Source organism: Gopherus evgoodei, chromosome 1 (assembly GCF_007399415.2).
Source record: "Gopherus evgoodei ecotype Sinaloan lineage chromosome 1, rGopEvg1_v1.p, whole genome shotgun sequence".
Taxonomy (NCBI): Eukaryota; Metazoa; Chordata; order Testudines; family Testudinidae; genus Gopherus; species Gopherus evgoodei.
In genome coordinates this window covers 9,062,216-9,082,805 of record NC_044322.1, presented here as the reverse complement: position 1 = coordinate 9,082,805, position 20,590 = coordinate 9,062,216, and the positions used below count along the sequence as shown (strand labels likewise).

At 44.6% G+C, this 20,590-nt stretch overlaps 1 protein-coding gene across 2 annotated transcripts in view; it reads right to left on the bottom strand.

Moving 5' to 3' along the window:
• Positions 1 to 5,902: 5,902 nt before the first annotated feature.
• The window catches only part of DGAT2 (diacylglycerol O-acyltransferase 2), a 35,970-nt gene continuing 21,282 nt past the window's right edge, over positions 5,903 to 20,590 (bottom strand). For both annotated transcript variants that reach the window (XM_030557597.1, XM_030557607.1), the window contains 4 exons: positions 13,079 to 13,283; positions 9,948 to 10,122; positions 8,650 to 8,852; positions 5,903 to 7,400 (listed from right to left, as the gene is read on the bottom strand). In XM_030557597.1, the coding sequence (XP_030413457.1) occupies positions 7,246 to 7,400; positions 8,650 to 8,852; positions 9,948 to 10,122; positions 13,079 to 13,283 (738 nt within the window). In that variant the 3' untranslated portion in view covers positions 5,903 to 7,245. The remainder of the gene's footprint in view (positions 7,401 to 8,649; positions 8,853 to 9,947; positions 10,123 to 13,078; positions 13,284 to 20,590) is intronic.

The following is a 20,590-nucleotide window of genomic DNA, read 5'->3' as shown; positions in this document are numbered from 1 at the left end:
ACAGAGCTAGCCTGTACCTTCCCAGAGTAAAAGCCATGGGAGGCGGATTCTGTGAGATTCATTGTGGAGCTGTCATAAACAGATAGCTAAGGGTTAATGTTCTTTTATCTGTAAAGGGTTAACACAGGGAACCAAACACCTGACCAGAGGACCAATCAGGAAACAAGACTTTTTCAAATCTGGGTGGAGGGAAGTTTTGGGTGTGAGTTGTTTGTTCTTTGTTTTGGTTCGGTAACCCTCTCGGCTCTGAGAGTGATTTTTCTATCTCCTGGCTTTCTAATCTTCTATTTCCAAGTTGTAAGTACAAGGATAGTAAGACAATAGGTTTATATATATTTTTTATATTTACATGTGTGTAGTTGCTGGAATGTGTTAAATTGTATTCTTTTTGTATAAGGCTGTTTATTCATTTTTTTTCTTTAAGCAATTGACCTTGTATATTGTCACCTTATACGGAGACCATTTTATGTCCTTTTTCTTTCTTTCTATATAAAGCTTTCTTTTTAAGACCTGTTTGAGTGTTTTTCACTGGTTAAGGCTAAGAAACGAAGGGAGGGGGAAAATCTCTTTGTGTTAGATTTACTAAGCCTGACTTTGCATACCCTGTGGGTGAGGGAGATTTGATCTCTCAGTATTTGTGTTTCAAGGACTTGAAGCAGGGAATCTCCTAGGGTCGTCCAGGGAGGGGAGCCTAGGAGGAAGTAACAAGGGGAAGGGGTTTTCCCTTTGTTGTAAGACTCAAGGCATCTGAGTCTGAGGGTCCCCCAGGGAAGGTTTTGGGGAGACTACAGTGAGCTAGGCATTGTATAATTCCTGGCTGGTAACTAAGCTTGGAGGCTTTCATGCTAACTTCTCATGTTCTGAACTCTTAAGGTTCAGATCTGAGTAGGAGAGTTATGACAGGAGCATCCTTCAGATGCTTCCATCAGGGTTAGGGGCCTTAGTGTCTGCACAGAGTGCCAGTGTACAGCCTCTAATCTGAAGGGAGGAAGGAAACTGCAGCATGTTTCATCAGCCCCAACATGGTGCTCTCTTCCCATCCAGAGCCACCAAAAGGCCTCTCTTCAACATCTGTCTGCTCTCATGGGCAAGGTGAGCTCACTGGAACTGAAAATCTTCTATCTCATAGACCTGGAAGAGACCCTGAAAGGTCATTGAGTCCAGCCCCCTGCCTTCACTAGCAGGACCAAGGACTGATTTTGCCCCAGATCCCTAAGTGGCCCCCTCAAGGATTGAACTCACAACTCTGAGTTCAGGAGGCCAATTCTCAAATCATTGAGTTATTCCTCCCCCTCTTTGTTGTGAGTAAAGCAAGAGGAAGTGAGCAGGCTGGTCTTTAGCTACTACTATCCTTGACTGATGAGTCACTTGACTCCCTGCTTCTGTGTACATGAAGCCATCAGGCTACCAGCCCTGACCATTTCTGTTGCCAGGATACAGGGGTGGACATGAAATGGAAAGCCCAGATCTGGATCCAGAACATAAATTGTAGGGATGCTTGGGCTCATCACTGCATGCATTATAACAGAGAACCCCTGCAACAGATTAAATGTTAACCATAAACCCCAGTACTCAGTCCTGTCACAGGTCCAGTACAAATTTTCTGTAAATCCAACAGAAAGGAATGTGATTTCAAACATTCCAGGATCCTAACTGTGAATTAGCCTTGAGGAATCAACTGCCCCATCAGACTGTCCACAGACAACATGTGTTTGCTTCTTAGAGCAGAGTGACACATATAGTGTCTGGTCTCTTGGTCCCAATAATCTAGGGCAGTGGTTCTCAACCTGTGGCCCATAAGCTGCTTGCGACTCAAGCAGCAGGCAACTGCAGCCCATGACACAGCCTCAGGGCTATACAGTACTATATGTAGTATACAGGTAGTATGTAGGGTGGCTAAGGCCTACATTACACAGAGCTGCATATGCAGCCCACAATGGTAAATAGGTTGAGAACCTCTGACCTATGGGAAAAAGAATCCTTTTTAGCATCTGCCTACTGAGCTTTCACTGGACTCTCTCCTGGCTGGTTAAATGCTCCTATAAGGCTTCCCTCCCCACTCTGAACTCTAGGGTACAGACATGGGGACCTCCATGAAAGACTCCCTAAGCTTATTTCTACCATCTTAGGTTAAAAACTCCCCCAGGCACAAATCCTTCCTTGTACCTTGGATTAGGAAACACTGCCACCACCAAGTGATTTAAACAAACATTTAGGGAGGGCCACTTGGAGCCCTACCTTCCCCAAATATCCCCTACACCCCTTTTCCTGGGCAGGCTTGAAAACAATCCCCCTTTCCTGGGGAGGCTTGAGGATATATCCTCACCACTTGGTACAGGTGAACACAAGAGCCAAGGGTTTGGGTCTAAAACAATCAATGAAAAATCAATCAGGTTCTTAAAAGAAGAATTGTAATTAAAGAAAGAAGGTGAAAGGAGTACCTCTGTAAGATTAGAATGGAAGATGATCTCACAAGCAATCAGATTCAAAACACAAAGGGTTTCCCTCTGGGCAAAACTTTAAAAGTTACAAAAGGAAACCCAGGCTACCCTCCCTCTTCGCACAGAAAATTCACAAGCCAAAATAAAAATAAATCTAAAGACATTTCCTTGCTAAATACCTTACTAACTCTATAGGAGTTGATTGCTTGCTTCTTTGATCCACGGAACAGACAGAACAAAAGCCTTCCCCCCCCCCCCCATCTGAAAGCATCTTGTCTCCTTATTGGTCCTTTGGCTCAGGTGCCAGCCAGGTACTTGAGCTTCTTAAGCCTTTACAGGTAGAAGAGGAATTAACCCTTTAGAGGGTTAAGAGGAATTTTATGCTACCCTTAGCTGTATGTTTATGACAGCTCTCCTCCAGCTATTCCAGCATTCCTAAGCAGTTCTCATAGCTGGGAATAGTTTTGTTTGTTCCCTGCTTTGGAATTTCAGTGCAATCAATCAGGAGCTCAACTTCTCCCTGTTCGGAGCCTTGATAATGGAGTATCTCTTGAACCAAGTACACAGAGGATCAGCCAGGCCTCAAGTTTGGGGCTTGAAGCCAAGAACTTCAGAACCCTAATCCCAGATCTGAGACTCTGGGTGAGTTGGTGATGTTGCTAGAAAACTTGAAGGTGGAGGGGGGGTTGGTTGAATATGTTGCACTATAACTGTATCTGTCCATAACAGTGAAATATGGACAGATGGCTAAAGAGAGGTAGTGTTAAAAACACACAAGTGATCAGTGAAGTGATATTTGTTTTGCCAGGATCTGTGAATTTCCTGAAATCACCAGTGAGACACTGACTACTGACGCAACGTACAAATCTCAGCCTGTGATGTGAAATACTGACAGTCACAAAACAGGATCTATATCAAAGGCTACGTCCAGACTACCCGCCATATCGGCGGGTTAAAATCGATTGCTCAGGGATCGATATATCGCGTCTAATCTAGACGCGATATATCAATCCCTGAGCGTGCCTATATCGATTCCGGAACTCCATCAAGCCAAACAGAGTTCCGGAATCGACAGGGGGAACTGCGGACATGGATCCCGCGTGGTGTGGACGGGTGAGTAATCCGATCTTAGATATTTGACTTGAACTACGTTATTCACATAGCTGAAGTTGCGTATCTAAGATCGATTTCCCCCCCGTAGTGTGGACCAGCTCAAAGACATAAATGACAAAGTACATCAACACAGGATTTACTTGGACTGGAGACAATGAATACCCTCAGCTGCAGGGTGTGGGATGTAGTGTAGTTCTGTCGAACAACAGCCTAAAACCATCTCTTCTATGCAGACATTTGGGAACAAAACATGAACACCACAAGGTCAAACCACCAGGATTTTTCAAGCGGACATGGGTGCAGTTAATGGCAAACAAGCAAGTTTTGCGCTCTGCTGCTGATGACAATATTTAGGCCTCAAAGCACCATATTAAGTGAGTTACAATATTGTGAAATCAGAAAAATCTCACACTGTAGAAGAAGAACTACTACTGCTTGTGGCTGCAGCCATGGTAAGCACTATGCCCTAAAATTAATTCAGTTTCTGCCATCAAGTAACAGTGGCTCACTGAATTGATGACATGGCCCTTGGTGTCCTAACTCAGTCACTAGTAGGCAGTACTTTGCTCTGCAGCTGGACGAATCCATGGACACAGGAGGCTTAGCTCACCTTCTTGTGTACATGTGGTATATTTACAAAAGGTGCAATACAGGAGGACATTTTGTTTTTCCAGTTGCTGCCTACCAGACCAGCAAAAGGAGATTTTCTGGTTGCTTGACAACTTCAAAACAACATGGTATCATTGGGTCAGGATGTATTGGCATCTGCACTGATGGTGCAAAACCAATGACTGGTAAGCATAGTGACATGTATCAGAGCAGTTGCTCCCAATGCGATGCAGGGGCATTGCAATATACATAGGGAAGCACTTGCTGCCGGAAGCACGCCCACCAACTGGAAAGAGGTGCAGGACAGCGCTGTAAACTTGATAAAAGCTCAACCCTTAAATCCAGCATCTTTTCCACTCTTTGTAATGAGATGGGAAGCCAGCATGTCACTCTATTGCCCCACAAGGAGGTCTGACAGCTATCACAGGGCACATTACCTTGAGCTGGGCATGAAATTCAAAGCATCCTTGCCAGACCACCCATTCCCACGCACTGTCTGTATGACACAGCTTGGCTCTCACGGCTGGGCTACTTGTCCAATATATTCTCTTGCCTGAATGATCTAACTCTAGGACTTCAAGGGCTCACCGCAACCATCTTCAATGTCCAGAACAAAATTATTATAGCTCTATATATTAGGTGTATGTGCATTGTAATTTGTACATGTTGGGCATTGAGAGGAACTAGCTCTGTTGGTCTGGTACCACAAGTGCCCTGGGTACCAGATTTAGATTGGTACTGACAGAACTGAACCCATGACACTGATTGAGGTGGAGATAATTCAATTGGATTGTTGCTCTCTATGGGGGCTCCTGGGCCTCGCCTTAGAGGTCTTGTGTGAGTGGCTCGTGGGAGTCTGCACTCGCTCACCTTCCTTGCGGTGAGGGCTCCTGCTGGGACTCAAGAAGTTGAAGGGCTGACTTCTTGAGTAGGAGTTTGAGCTTCAGTTCTCTGTCTTCTGTGGATCTGGGCTTCAGTTGCTGAAACAAGCCACACTTCTGTGGAATGTTTCTCTCCCAGGCAGTGAACGCACTTGGAGTGTCCGTCAGTCACCAGGATGGATAGATTCCTTGCAACTGAGATTCTTTTTGAAGCCAGGATGGAGAAGAGGCCCCTTGGGCACACCAAGGGGATGGCAAAAGACAAAGTTTGCCTTTTTAATAATAATGTCCAAAATAAAATGTAAACAAAGTAAAGAAAGAAAAGAGGCTTCCAAGAAAGCTTAAAAGTAGCAATTCTAAAAGCATTAATGAGCCACCACCGGACAGCTATAGTTCCATCTCTAGCCAAGGATGGTTGAGAAGGAACTGAGGTGGGTTTGCACACGAGGAGCAGGACATTCACCAAAAGTTCTCCGATCAGCAGCGCATAGATGCAGAAACTTCTACAGTGGAGCCACCCATAGGGACACTACTTATAGTAACTGATGTGTAAGATTCTCACAAGCGGAGTTTCAGCACTTTTCAAGGCTGCATTCCAAACCTGGGTCCCAGAGATCCTTCATGAGAAGTAAGTGCTTAATTTCTGTGAGGTTCAGAGGGGAAGAGTTAAACATTTACTATTGGTTAATCTGCAGGTTGTCATTGCCCTAATGCACATGCACCTAGAGTGTGTTGGAGGAGCACTTGCAACACAGTCTAAATAAAATAAACCAAATAACCATAGATAACATTTAAGGAACCCTGTTACACATCTGTACGATGCAGAAGAGCCATGGCGCAGGAGAAGAGGGTATCAACTATTTTTGCTCAAATTTATTTCTATAAATTTGTACAAAAAGTTTGGATATGGTACAATATTCCAACAAATAGGAAAGGAGAAACATTTAGTTGTGATGCAAGATTTCAGGGCTGTCCTCTTGCATAATACAAAGGCACATTTCAGAGCTTCAATACACTCAACAATTAACTGTTGAAGAAGGCAAGTTACACATGCAGTAGTGCAACTTTTTAAATCACACACACGCTCACACTGAACTCTGAATACTACATCTCACTATAAGCATCAGTGTCAACATCCATGTAAACATTTGATAAACATTTAAAAACAGTCAATAAACGTATATCCTGTGCAGAAAAGCTACTTCCTTACATTCACAGCATGGAATATATTATAATTTTTTATAAACTCATCTTTGAACAGCAGAATTCATTCTCAACTTTACATGTGGACCCTGATCTTGCAAAGACATGCATCACTTCATGCACGTGAACAGCCTCGTCCGAGTCACCCTGCTGCACATCCCTGAGTGTTTGCAGGATCAGGGCCATTGTTACATTCACATAAAAAATTGCACCTCCCAATACTTCTAGAGTTTGTTTAAAGTATTGCTGGCTAATACTGAGCACTTCCAACATTCTCATACAACACACATTCAAGTACCATCTAAAGTCAGATCTGCTTATAAAGACATTCAAAAATTAAAAATAGGGTGCCAAATATACTATGTATTGCATGGAAATAACATGATCCGTTGGAGTTACAAGTTCTTTTGGTTTCCAACCCCATGCGCACCAGAAGCTATAAAACAGGGCCCAACCATCAAATTGCATTGTTTGTACTTTCAGAAGGGGCTTTTCCCAACCAGAAACACCCTTGTGCTATGTAACGACATCTAAAAGCAGTTCTTGTAGCTACAATATCGGGGTCACTATCAAATCAAATAAGTGCTTTCTTTGGGTTGCAAAATAAATGGACCTACTCTCCCAGCAGAATCTGCCACTGCTGGTAAGAATCTGTAGCAGTGGGAATATTTAAAGGCCATCATTGACCTTCAGAAATATTGTATAGTAGATTACAATGGGAATCATGTTTTCCTCTGTCCTCATTCCCAGAGCTGTGGGAAATTGTAGTGTTCTTCTTGATAGCAATGGCAATTTGTAATGGGATGTATCTGAAGCAAGATTTTTTTATTTTTAAAAAGGTCTAACATTTGACTAGTTTAACAACTTTTTTCCTTTAAAAACAGACACCCATCCACACATGCTTTCAGCTTTATAGAATAAAAACAATGTGGACTTCTGGAGACACCATCTCCAACTCTGATTTCAAGCAGGTCACCACCAGGTCAAATGTAGTTCTCTCAGTTGATGTCCAATACCTCAGTCTCTGGCAGGCCAAACTTAGTCTTGTACTTGTCAAAGAGTCTAACAAGAGAGCTCACATACATGCTGTGATAAAAGTCTATCTCCCTCTGGCTCGGATGGTCAACTTTAGGAATGGTGATAGGTTCCCCAACTGAAATGAAAAACAAAATCCAGAACATTAGACAGTTTCTCTTCCAATAGAGGGTCTGAGGTTTCTGCATTGTCTAGACTCCTATCTATGCTGGAGTTTTGCAATGGTGTAGCTACACTTGTGCAGCCCCAGATGCAGATGCCCTGCAATGGTGTAAGACGGGGCTTGCAACAGAACAATTTAACATACTAAAGGGGTTATCCAAAGCCCATTGCAATTATTGGAAAGATTCCCACTGCCTTCAACAAGCTGTGTCAGAGTGCAAGTCACACCAGCACAATCCCTGGTTTCCAGTGGTGCAGAGCATGTCTTAGTAGTCAATTACAGTAGTTGTAGCAGAATCAAAAAAAGTTATACCAGTGCAAATTTTGCTGCCAGTGCACCAGAGGGTGTAGCAGCTTCTGCTGCTACAGACCAGCAGTAATTTACTACCCCTTCAAGAGTAAGGAGGAGGAATTGTATCTTAACCAGATGTCTCAGGAATACAATGCCTCCTGGTGCAATGCCTGGGGTAGTGCAGCTTATGCATTACCCTGTGCTGAAAGGTAAATTCTAGCTCACTGAACTCTTCCTGGGTGGTCCAGGCCAAATATATTGATCTTCTGAACTCTGCTGTGTTGGCTATTGGTTCACGTGCTGTTCTTATCTGGGTCACAAAGGGAGATGCTGCTTTACAATACTGTAAATACGATATTCACATAGGATCCACGTGGAGAGAAAGGGGACAGTAGGGAAACTGATAACTTTGAACTGTCTGCAGAGCTTAGGCAATTGCTGTAGGATGGATTTTTCATTCCCTATGGATCCTTTAAGATGACTTCGAGTCTGTTTCTGGTAGGTCTAAGTAACTGCTGTAATTTTTAAAACTGATGAGTTAGAGACCTGACATACCAGCTGCAGTAAGAGAAACCCTGCATAGAACTGGGCTGTTTTGCCCTTCTGAAAAGCTTAGTGCTTTGGGAGGCGAGAACAGAGAGGGGGCTCAGTGTCAGAACACTCAGTCTGGAGTGGGATCCGGACACAGATCTGGATTCCAGAGAGCAACCCAGTGTAACAACTTCTGCTAAACCAACATGGTAACTGCAAGAAAGGATAAAAGGCGAAGTTTACCCTGCTTGAATCTGAGCCTTGGGATCCAGGGAGTCTAGTTATCCTAACCTCAGCACAGTCTACTAAACCAGCCTCTTCTCCAGCCCAATAGAACAGTGCGGTGCTGTATGTCATGTACATGTTCAAATCCAGTGCCTACCAACAGTGGTGATGGGCTTGGAATAAGGTAGCAATCCCCAGGTGTTGGAAGAGAAAAGGCCACGGCCATGGAATATGCATGGAGCAAAACCAATGTGTTTCTGAAACTTCTTCTGGACCCATCTTCCCCAGGAGCCCTCCTCGAAGATCACCTGCTTGTAAACCTCGTTCTCGCCAAACGAATACACCGGGACCAAATCCGCTCTACAAAGAAAGAAACAAGATATGAGTCAAAGCCTTCCAGAGGCTGGAAATCACCTTCTAGGCTCAATGCCAGACATGCCTGAACAAAGAAGAGCAGCAGAAGAGGCTCCGCCTGATTTTCTGCATGCTGTATTCACTGCAACTTTGCCTGCAAGTCCAAAGAACGAGCCTTCACGATTGCTAGGAGCTACTATGGTTTGCAATATGCAATATGCTCCAGAGGGTGCCCTGGTCAGTTGTACAAATCATCAGAAGACAGATGAGAGAGGGAGGATGGGACTGTGATTAAGGCAGGCAGACAGACAGACTCAGAAGATCTGAGTTCAATTCCTGGCTCTGCTACAGATTCCTTGGGCCAATCGTTTAATCTGTTTCTCCTCCATAAGGAAGGAGAAAAGTGGGGGGAAAATCCCACGCTTTGTCTTGTCTCTTCAAATTGCAAGATCTACAGGGCTGGGACTGCCCATGTACATGTACAGTGCATGGCATGCCTAGCACAATGATCTCAGCTAGGGACAACTAGGCATTACCATAATACAACCCTAAATCAGAAAAAAGGTGAACTATCCACCAATCACGTACACAACCAGAGCTGCATGGGCAGGACTGAGGCAAGCACCTGAACTGCCAGTTTCATATAGGTGTGCACACACACAAAGTTAATCTGGTTCCTATTTCAGGGTTGGGCAGAATACCGTGGAAGTAGAACAAAGTAAAGACAATATAGGCTTTGGAACAGCAGAGTCTTACTGCATTTGTGCAGATGGCACAATGGCAACTGTAGATGCTTTAATATAAAACAGCTTTTGCACCAAGAACAAAGGAAGATGGCACAAGCAAAAGATCTCTACTACCTTAGGCCAGTTCCTTCTACAGCAAACTGTTCTAAGTACACACAGCCCCAAAGGGAAAGGCAAGAAGCAGCTCTCATGCCTGAAATCAGGCATACAGAATATGGGAAGAGTGCATCCAAGGAGTTCATTGCTTCATGTAATGACTGAGGAAGAGCATAAGGGGGAGGGGCTGTTATAAATCTACTCCCATAGATGTGCTGGAAATTGAAGTGTTATGGATTAGAGTGGATTTCTCCTTTACCCGTGTCGTAGAGCCAGTTTCACAAATCCCTTCCGATTTTTCAGAGTCACTGAGTTCTTCCCTGGCATGCAGTTCAGGGACTCCGCAGCTCCTCCAACCACAATGACAATTGCATTTCCACTGCCATTCTTGGACAGGATGTAATCTATGCTGTCGCGGTTCACAGGACAGATACCTGAGCATTCCAGGAGAGAAAAGTCTGGCTAAGAATTACTGAAGACTTGCCATTTGCAGTGCAGAAGATGAGTGGGTAAGGAGAGACATTTGGTTTTGAAAACACAAAGTGCTGCACAACCCCCAGCTTTTAAAGAGCATCTCCCCCCATCCCTGAGGGTGAGAGATGGCACTTATTCTATTCCAGCTGTTATAGACCAGCTAGATGGTCTTAAATAGGCCAACCATCCTCTAACTTAGAAAAGAAATCCCCACGGGCCAATATGAACTCCAAAAATTTTTAAAGCCACATGGGTATGCTGAGCTCAACATTGCAACACCTAAGTGATTTAGAAACCTAAATCTCATTTTCAAGAGGGATTTAAGCACTTAAGCATCTAAATTCCATTGATGCTGGATGGTATTTAGGCTCTTAAGTGCCTAAATCCCTTTTGAAAATATTTTCACACTCCTAGATCAATTAGGTACTGCAACACAGGGCACAGCAATGCCCAAATACCTTTAAAAAGCCAGGCCTAAAACCTATAGATGCGGCACTAGTCTTACATCAGTACAAGGCCCCTAATCCCACCAGCCTTTTGCTATTATAGGACATAATTGCTCTGGCGTGTGGGCACTGTACTTTACCCTATCAGTTGGTAGTATTGCTCACTGGTGTAGTGCTGGAACTGCTAGCACACAAGGGCTCACTTCTGCACTCAGAGATGAATGCCCATTTGTCTAAGAGCCATACGGCTGTCTGATTTAAGGGAGAAATCCTGCCCCCGAATTTTGTAGCCATAAGAGTAGTTTTACACTTATTGAAGGGAGAAAGTTTGAGTGCTCAGTCAATTTAGCAGGATTTTCTGAATATTGTAATGTTTTTTGCTGGGGGACAGTGTGAAACCATGGAGAGACAGGAAATAGTAGGGAAAGAAATCTCATTTCCCTGGAAAGATGCTTTCTACTCCAGAATGCAACACGAAAGCAAGAAATGCACAGTGCACCTTCACACTGGGATCTCTTTATTCCAGTGTCAATTAGCCAAAGAACTAGCACTTTTAACATTTTTCAAAGTGGAGAGTGCTAGAAGTTAAAGCAAGCTAGACACTTTCTGTTCTGCTCTCAAACTAGAAAGGATGTATGGTGAAAAAGTATTCTGGTGGTGCCTTCATTACTGCAGCATAACTGTCCTAAGAACCCAGTACTGGCAAAGATGAGGGTACAGTCTGCAGGAGAGTAGGTGAATACCATCCATTATACAACCCTACAGGGGGCATAATGCTTTACGGAATTAGCGCAAGGCTTGGCTCCAAGGGGCTTAAAATTCCAATCAGAAGTAGAAAAGGGGGATTTATTTTCCAGCTTTATTAAATATCACTTAATTGACAAATCGCAAATATATGCCAAATAAATGAAGTATATTCTCAGGTTCCTGAAATACAGGGATTTTATGGTAAGGTTATTCTCACAAACATGAATAGCCAAAAAAACTGTCCTTGTTCCTAAGTTAAGTTGCAGATACACTAAAACACAATACACAGTCAAATGACTCTTACTTTCCTGAAATCAGTGACAGCTCTCACTAGAGCCTAGAACATACATGATTTAAAGATTAGAATGAGATGTATTAGTGCAACATAAGATCAATTTCACTGGTTAATTCCCCCAGCCCCATCTAAACAGAGAGACAGCTTCCTTTTGAAGGGGAAAAGCATTTTATGGAACAGCTGCAAGCTGAAATAATACCATTACCTAGTCTGTTTGTGGTAGGTAGCTAACTAGCACATGACATGCAGGTTAGCAAGAGACCATCCCTCCCTGGTAGCAAACCATGGTGCGACTACCTCACAGTGCCTGCCATGGTCTGTTTGTGTGCAGTCTACTGGTGTGCGTGCGCACACACACACACACACACACACACACACACACACACACACACACACACCACTGCAGTGCTTGGAGTTATCCCTCTGGAAAAAAAGGACAAGATAAAAGCACCCTAACAGACTATTAATGCAAATGTATTGCACATGGACAGTCCATGGCAGGGTAGATTCACACACCTCCAGCTTGCCACAAACTAAACGTTCATGTAGTCAAGCACTAAGTGTAACCTCACCACCGCCTACTGCCACACAGAGCATGTCTGAGTCATTCCAGAGCTAACCATACTTCCTAAGGCCACGTCTACACTACATATTTCAGTACAAGTACATTGCTCAGAGGGGTGAAAAATCCACACCCCTGAGCAACATGATACTGACTGTAGTCCCCTTCGGAGACAGCGCTATGTTGGCAGGAGAGTTTCTCCAGCCAACATAGCTACAGCCTCTCGCAGAGGTGGAGCAACTACTATGGGAGAGCACTCTTCAAAGCACTACAGGAGCGCAGCAGCACCAATGTCGCTTTTGTAGTACACACCTACCCTAACATTCTTTTCCTGGCCATTGGAGTTAATAGTCCAAGTTTCCCCCTTAAAGGCACAAACTACCAATTTTCTATAGCCTTTTTGGTAATTACTGTAAATGGCTTGAGAAGCAAAGTTAACCACAGTACTAAAATAATCAAGCACTAAAGAGAACACTTATGTTTGCTAGACATACATTTGGCCTGTTTTTTCTCACCACCTCCAAATGCTCAATAGATCTTAAGAGATGAAGTGGCTTATTGTATCTTAGGCCAAATCTACTGGTGCCACTGCTAGATTGCTCACCTGCAGTGTTTCTTAGAGCTATGGCAAGATATGGGCTTCAGCACACCTTTGTCATTCTATTAAAATAAACCAGTCTCAGCCATTCCAGCAGGCAAGCCGAGAACGAGCTGAGGAAGAGGAGATTCTGGAAATAAACTGCTTTTTCAGCTTCAAGCTTTGGATGTTGCAATAGAGACCGAGGTGGAGGGGGAAGAAAGACAGAATCTGAGAGTGGCTAGGTGGGGAGAGGAAGAGACAAAGGAGTGGGATCTTTTGCTCTTACCGCCAGACATTAAGTAATCCCTCAAAATAGGCATTCTGAAGTTCCCAGCAAGTGTAGCAAGGTACGGTCTGATCCCAGGAAACTTCTGGCCAACACCAGTGGCTTCTGTGCTGAAGTTGCAGAACGCACCCAAGCCCATAATTCCATGTGGGTGGTAGCCAAAAATGTAATTCCTGTTGGTCAGCAGATTGTGGGTTTTTACCAGCTGAGAAAGAGGAATGTAACGTTAACACAATTGTTTAAAATGCCAGCAAAGTTGCATGCAGAAATTCTCTTGCACGAGACAGCTTAAGGCCAAGAGAAAAGGTTTTGAAAAGTAAGTTTGACACTAAAATGTTGAAATCCGCAAAGCATCAGTGTCCAATTCACCAATGCTGATCTGATCCTAGCCCAGAAATTTACCTCCCATCACCAACCACCAAGGTAATCCAGGACATGCCATCTTGAATTCACGCAGGATGGTGGAAACGAGAGATTCACCAAGAAAGTCCTTTTGGCTCCCTACACTTAAGGGGCAAATATTGTATGAATGTGTGTTCCCTATCATAGGACCACATGCTCACTTTGCCATGTTTCACGGAATGATTGGGTTTCAGCAAAAACCATTTCCGTTCAATGCCCCTCCTGCCATCCCATGTCCTGAAATCTTATTCTTTGCAGTCCTGGAAGAAGCAGCTATACTTCGTGCCACAAAGCCCTTTAGACTGAACTATTGCACAAGAACTGGGGAAAAACCATTTCCTGTATTTGTTTCCTGTAGCTGCTAGCAAAATTCAACTTGCTGAATACCCGAATGCAGGCTCTTTTTCCCTGAAACCCACATCTGCTGCTTTGCGCTTCTAGAGCGGTTCACATTTATTCACCTCCCCAAATAAGCAGCCTCAACATAGTTTGTGCTTGATTGGTAGCAGACAGTTTCTGTAATTTTTTCTTCCCATGTTAGTGAGATCTTTACTTTCCTAAGTGATCTCATCTTTTCCCAACTCTTCTAAAATGCTAAGACTGGGTGCACAAGGCCTTCATAATCAGTGACTGGCACTGTTCAGTTCCTGGAGGAACTGTACAGGAATCCAAGTGACAAGCCTTCTTGATTCAAGGTTGAGAGAGTTTTCTGGCCATTTGAAAATAGGGAGAAGACTGGCATTCCCTCCTGGACAAATTCAAATTTCATCAGCGCGTCTTAGTTCTCAGCCACACATTGCAAACAAAGTGCAGAGAAAAATCCACGGCCTGCCTGAAGCCGTGCCAGGTGCAAACTGGTTTCACTTAATGAACCTGCTACCATTTAGCACACAAAACACCCCCATGAAAAGCCATCTGACTGGGAAAGGAAGTCAAGTAATTGTCACCCAGTTCACTGACCCTGTAATCACAGCATGGGAATACTGCATGGTTTTGCATCTGAGCCTGAGTGACCTTCTCTGCCATTAAAGCCTGGATACCTTATACAAGCTATCAACTGGTCTTTCACAAGGCAGACCAGAGATCACTGACTAGAATTCCTTAGCGGATGCAGGAGCACAGACTGGCTTTGTTTCACATGGTGCATTCAGAATAAGATTGTACAGATTCTGCCATGTACAGATTCTGCCAGGTTCCAAAAAGGCAGAAACTTTAGCTGCTCTGGTGTAGTATATGGTACAACACACCACAGTCTAAATTTTGGCCTCTGATATCTACATGCATCTTGCATTGAAGTCAGTTTAATGCGTTAACTTCAGTGGGAGCTGCACTCATGTATGGGTACTGTGGTAGCACCCAGGAGCCCCAGTCATCAGCTAGGATACCATTGTGCTAGGTGCTGTACAAATACATAAGACAGTCCCTGCTCCAAAGAGCTTACAAATCTCTCACATATCCAAAGGCAGAATATGGCCCTTGGTATGAATATATAATAAGTTGTATTTGAAAGAGCAGAGAAACTTTCCAAAAAAAGTGATAATGTTGCACCATAGCTGATTTACACCAAGAAGTTTATTGGTGATATGACAACATGGCTCGACTAAACTACAAAAGTACCGAAACGCATCTCTGTGGGCCTAATGTGTTGTAATAAATCTAATGCCCTAGCGTTTGTATGCACATGCAATAAGATGTATTTGAAAGAATGCAGAAGCTTTCCAAATATCTGGTGAACGTAGGTTTGCACCATCACAACCCATTTTAAGCAAAGAGATTTCTAGGCAAGAGAAGTCAAGTCATGTTGTCCTGAATTGCCAAGATTCCAGATCACCAAAAAGTCCCTAATACATTGCAATTGATCAAGTGCCCAGGAGTTTGAGTCAAACAGAGGATGGTACTCTCAAAAACAAATCTAACACACGGTAACATTTGTTCTGAAAAAAAGCATATGAATGATACTTCAGCAGGTTAAATGTATGGATCATCTTCCTCCCCAGGGACTTACTCTTTCTAACAGCAGCGAAGAGTCCTGTGGCACCTTAAAGACTAACACAAGTATTGGAGCATGAGCTTTTGTGGGTGAATACCCACTTTGTCAGACGTTTCACCATGAAAGCTTATGCTCCAATACATCTGTTAGCCTTAAAGGTGACACAGGACTCTTTGCCTTTTACAGATCCAGACTAACATGGCTACCCCTCCGATACACTGTTATAAATTCTGTGAGACTAATATCCCAGCAGCATTATAAAGATGCTCAGCGATTTATTACATTATGGTAGCAGCCACAGTTCTTGAGCAGGAGGGGACCCTGTTTTGCTAAGTGCCATCCCCATGCCAAGATTCAAACTTATTGCTTTATAAATTAGGGCAAAAAATTTTCAGGATTTCCCCCCTTTTTAATCTCATGAAAACAAATGCCGGCAAGATGACACAAAGCAACTCTTTTCCTTCTCTGGAGGGAGAATCCCCAAAGATCTGATTATGAGCCCCCAGAATGACAATCTCTAGATGAGCTCTCTGAAGAGCTCAATTATGTATAGTTTGTACTGCACTAATACTCAAGATCCTCAATCACAGACCAGTATCCCATGGTGCCTGGTGCTGTGCAAACCTAGAACAAGACAGTCCCTGCCCTAAAGAGCTGCTTATATTCTAGCACTCACAACTGGAGAGACTCAGGCACCATGTGTTTTTAAAGCTAAAACTGTTTCATGTCTCAGAGAAAGAAACAGATGCAATCTCTTTGCATTTAACTCCATTACTGAACAAACTGCCGTGCATCATTAATTGGCACTGGAGTGCATGTTCTGCCACCTTGCTTTGTTCTAGTACCTGGACATAGCAGGAAGGACATTCCACATCTTTATGGCTTTGGGATGCAAGAAAGTCACGGGGCCAGACCAAGAACTGGAAACTTCTTTTCAACAGTAGCAGGGATAACTAAATGGAGGGGAATGGGTGGAGAGAGACTGAACATTCAGTTATGGCTAAAATAGCAGTACCCGATTTCTCCTGCCCTAGTACTGGGGGAGGGAGACAGGTAGCAAGTAGTGACTAGTAGGCCTGGGCAAGGAAGGTGGCCACAGTACACCTCTAGTTTGGTTCAACCAGCCTCAGGGTCTACAAGTTACATGTGGCACGTTTATTAATAGCTGCAGAGCCTTAGACACTGCAGTTAAAAGGGTGACTGAAGGAGCTTTAACACACTTAGGTGAAGGCTGAAGCCGATTGTCCCTTTGCTGGCAGACTAGCAGTACAAACAACTAAGCACAGCTTTCCCCCTGCTGGAGTAGTCTAGATATTGAAGGGATGGGGCCATACCTCTCCAGGGTAAGGTTGCTCTGGGTTACAGCTCAGAGACCTAATTAAAGATGCTGCAAGGTCTGGGTTACCTTTCTGCATTCTAATAATGCATATGCAGAGCCTGCCCCTTCTATATGCCTCAGTGACCACAGTGAGAGGGGGAAGAGAGCCAGCTCATCCCAGCAGCTGTACGTTGTCACCCTGAATCCCACGTGCTTGTGTTTATCCTGAGAGATCACTTTAGGAGGAGTTCACACCTTTCGGGGCTCTGAAAGCCACACTCTACAGTGGTGTCTGTTTGCCATTGGACTCTAACCTGTCAGGGCTTCCACCAGACAGGAGGCCCTTTTGCAACCCTGCCAGCCTTCTGGAGGCTGAAGCAGCAGTGAGGAGTGATCAGTTATCCCCCCCCCCGCCCTTCTCAGCGCATTGTGAATGGGCTACAGAAGTCCCACGGGTATGTCCACACTGTCATGAGGTGGGATTGCCTCACACGTGGACAGGCCTGAGCTAGCTCGGATGGAGCTAGCTTGCTAAGAATAGCAGCAGACCTGTGGTGGGACAAGGTAGCCACTGGCGTACAGTCCCACCAGTACTCTGGGTGCATACTTGGAGAACCAGTCCACGCCGCTGCATCTACAGTGCTAGCGATACTTAAGCTCGCTCGATCCAAGCGAGTGCTGGTAGGCCTGTGCATCTGCCTCGTCCAGCCCGGTGGACGTCTGGCACATGAGACAACCTTGTCAGAAAACTACATCCTCCCCTTCTCTCCTCAATTTAACACAGCCCACTGCCCTTCCTTTGCAAAGCATCCCAGAAGGATGGGGCAGGCCAGTCAGTTATTTCTGTGTAGCTGCTGAGGGGGCAGGTGCCAGGTTAGTGAGTTATATCACTGTGCAGACCCTTGACCATGGCACTCTTAAAAGCCGTACCCCAGAGTGATGTAGCATTTTGAGCAAATCAAGGGGGCTTCTAGAGAGGAACACTCAGGCAGAGGGAGAAAATCCAGAAGTATAATAATTAAAAGAACAAGAGCTTTGGAAGAATGATAAGTGCTCTTGTGTCAGGGCTTCAGCCAAACCTGTACCTGGCAGAAGGTAGAAAAACTTTTCCTGGGCACAAGTTACCCATGAAGAATTTCTGGCACCTTCCTTTAAAGCCACCATCAGCCACTGTTGGTGGCAGGACTGTGGACTAGATGGACCACCGGTCTGAGCGTGGCATTTCCCACAAGATCCTTTAGGTGATTAAGCCAGCTGATTAAGAGGGAGAATAGTCCATAACTGCACATGGTTTTGTTTTCCCCTGTACACATACTACTTTAGCACAGAGATCCTAAAGTGTCCCTGACGCCCCCTTCAACACCTCACTCTCCACTCCCCGTGTAACCGTCCTCCTCTGCTTATTTTACAGCCCTCACTAGGTGAAAGGTGCCTTAATGCAAAGTTCAGCAGCATGAAATCCACACTTCCCCATACCTCATGCTGTTCAGCGGTTACTAACGAGTAATATTTTAAAAGGGTTACCCCCAGACTGAAGCTACAACCTTCGGCCCAGTACCCTGAGGTTGGACTTTTCTCCCCACAGCTAATAAAGCTGTTGTGAATGTGACTCCTGGGTGCACAGAGAGCTGTTGAGTCTGACAGTGCAACAGCACATGCACAAACAGAAGGGGAAGTAACCATAGTAACTGAACACAGTCCATGTAGAGAGCCTGAACAGCCTAGGGGCCAAAGGGTTGAACACCATCCAGACCTAGGAAGGAATAGGGCTCACCCCAAAGCATTGACTGTCCAAATGTATTTGTAGACCAAGGGTACGTCTACCCTTTGAGTGGCAGTAGCAATGGTGTGATGGGCCAGTTGCCTCTAGTCTGCACCTAGCATGTCAGCCAGATCCAGGCTTGGGCCAGCTAGCCCGTCCCACACCTCACACCACCATACACTACTGTTAAGCTCACTAGGTCAGACATTGGGTCTTACGGCTCAAGCTCTGCTTGAGCTGGAATTTACACCTCCAGCACCACATGGAGACATGCCCCCTGGCTTCCTTTCCTTTACTCCTGGGGTAGGGGTGACTGAGCACAGGGCTACTTCCTGTTCATATTTATTCCTCTTTATGCTGGAATAGCAGGAGGCGTTGGGTAAGGGGGTGGAAGGTTAGAACAAACAAAGAGCAAGCAAGGGGTCAGTGGGGGCAGAGAGAACGATGCAGGCTGTACGAGGACTGAGGCAGAGGCTGGTGCAAACAGCCAATCAGCAGAGTAAAAGCTGTCTGAGAGTTCCCAGTGCCACACGCTAGCTGCTGACATCACTTGGGTCCAAGGTGTCTGGAGCAGGCAATACCAGCTGGGCATCTCCCTGCCTCACTGGTGCTGGGAATGCCTCTCGTATCCCCAGAGGCTAGAGTTTGTCCTGCTTGCTTCCTCCATAGCCCAATCCCCTGACCCGGAGTAGGAGTGCTAAGACTCAAGGTCTGGCTACCATTTTTGCAGCACCATCCATCTATTCTGTCTCAGAGGGGCTAGATGTTATTGAAATTAGGGATTAAAGAAGATCTGCAATGTCTAGTGCAGGATGCAAGAGCCTCTGCTTCAATTTTGCTGCTGCAGACCATCTTAGAAGGAAGGAAAATACTCTTCTGTATGCCAAGTAGGCCGACCAGATCAAAGGGATTTGGGAGCAAGCTGGAAGAGCTCTTGCAAGCCTCACTTGGCACAAATGGTACAAGGCTGCCTGCAGCCACCTTTGACTCTGTTAGCAAGCTAATTGTCAGGTGCTTATTTGAAATAATAGCATTAAGCAGAAGCTGTTTGCAGCTACACTCTTTGCTCCTGAATGGCTTCAGCAGAAGCTTAAGTAGCCAGCATTAAACGATACACATTCAGAGTTTTGAATGTGCATCTCTTCTGACCAAGTAGGCACTTTATAAAGCTGAGCACTATAGGGTTCATGTGACAAACACTGGTTCACATTCACAGGGACTGCAGTGGTTCTCAGACAGGGGTACCTAGAGGTCTTCCAGGAGGATATGTCAACAAGGATTTTTTCCTTGTTTTTCCAACAGGCTACATGAAACCACTAGCGAAGTCAGGAAAAACTAAAATTTCATACAGACCATGACTTTGTTTATACTTTCCTATATAGTAGATCAGAGTTTCAAACCTGAGGGGGGTCACAATATTTTTATAATTATATGGTAAGCAATTTCAGTAACAGTGTGCTATGACACTTTTGTATGTGTGTCTGATTTTGTAAACAGGTAGTTTAAGTGAGGTGAAACTTGGGGTACACAAGACAAATCAAACTCCTGAAAGGGATACAGTAGTCTGGAAAGGTTGAGAGCTACTGGTTTAGAGAGAGAGAGAGGGAGAAACATTGTAAGTGTTGATGTGCACCAATGCTGATTTCACTCAGGAAAAATTCCCCATAAATAAAGACCTTTACTTTATTACACAAGACAAAGTTATGCAATAACCAGATTGTAATGATCATAACTAGATAAGCAAGCAAAGATTAGCAGAGCACACTTGGTAAGTGGACTCTAGAATACAACAAGGCAGTCTGTTGCTATCTAGAACCACTAGACTAACAGATACAGGTAACTATTAGTCATAGCACCTGGCCCAGATGGACATCAAAGGTTATGCCTTGTATAGACCTTCTCCTGACTGAGACACCCTAGGCTGCAGAACTCCAGAAATTGCCCTGGGACTGCAGTTTACCTACACTGCTAAGCTTGAAGAACTCTTGCTTCCAGGGCCAGTCATTAAGTCGTAGCAGACATAAGCCTTCCTAAGCCAAC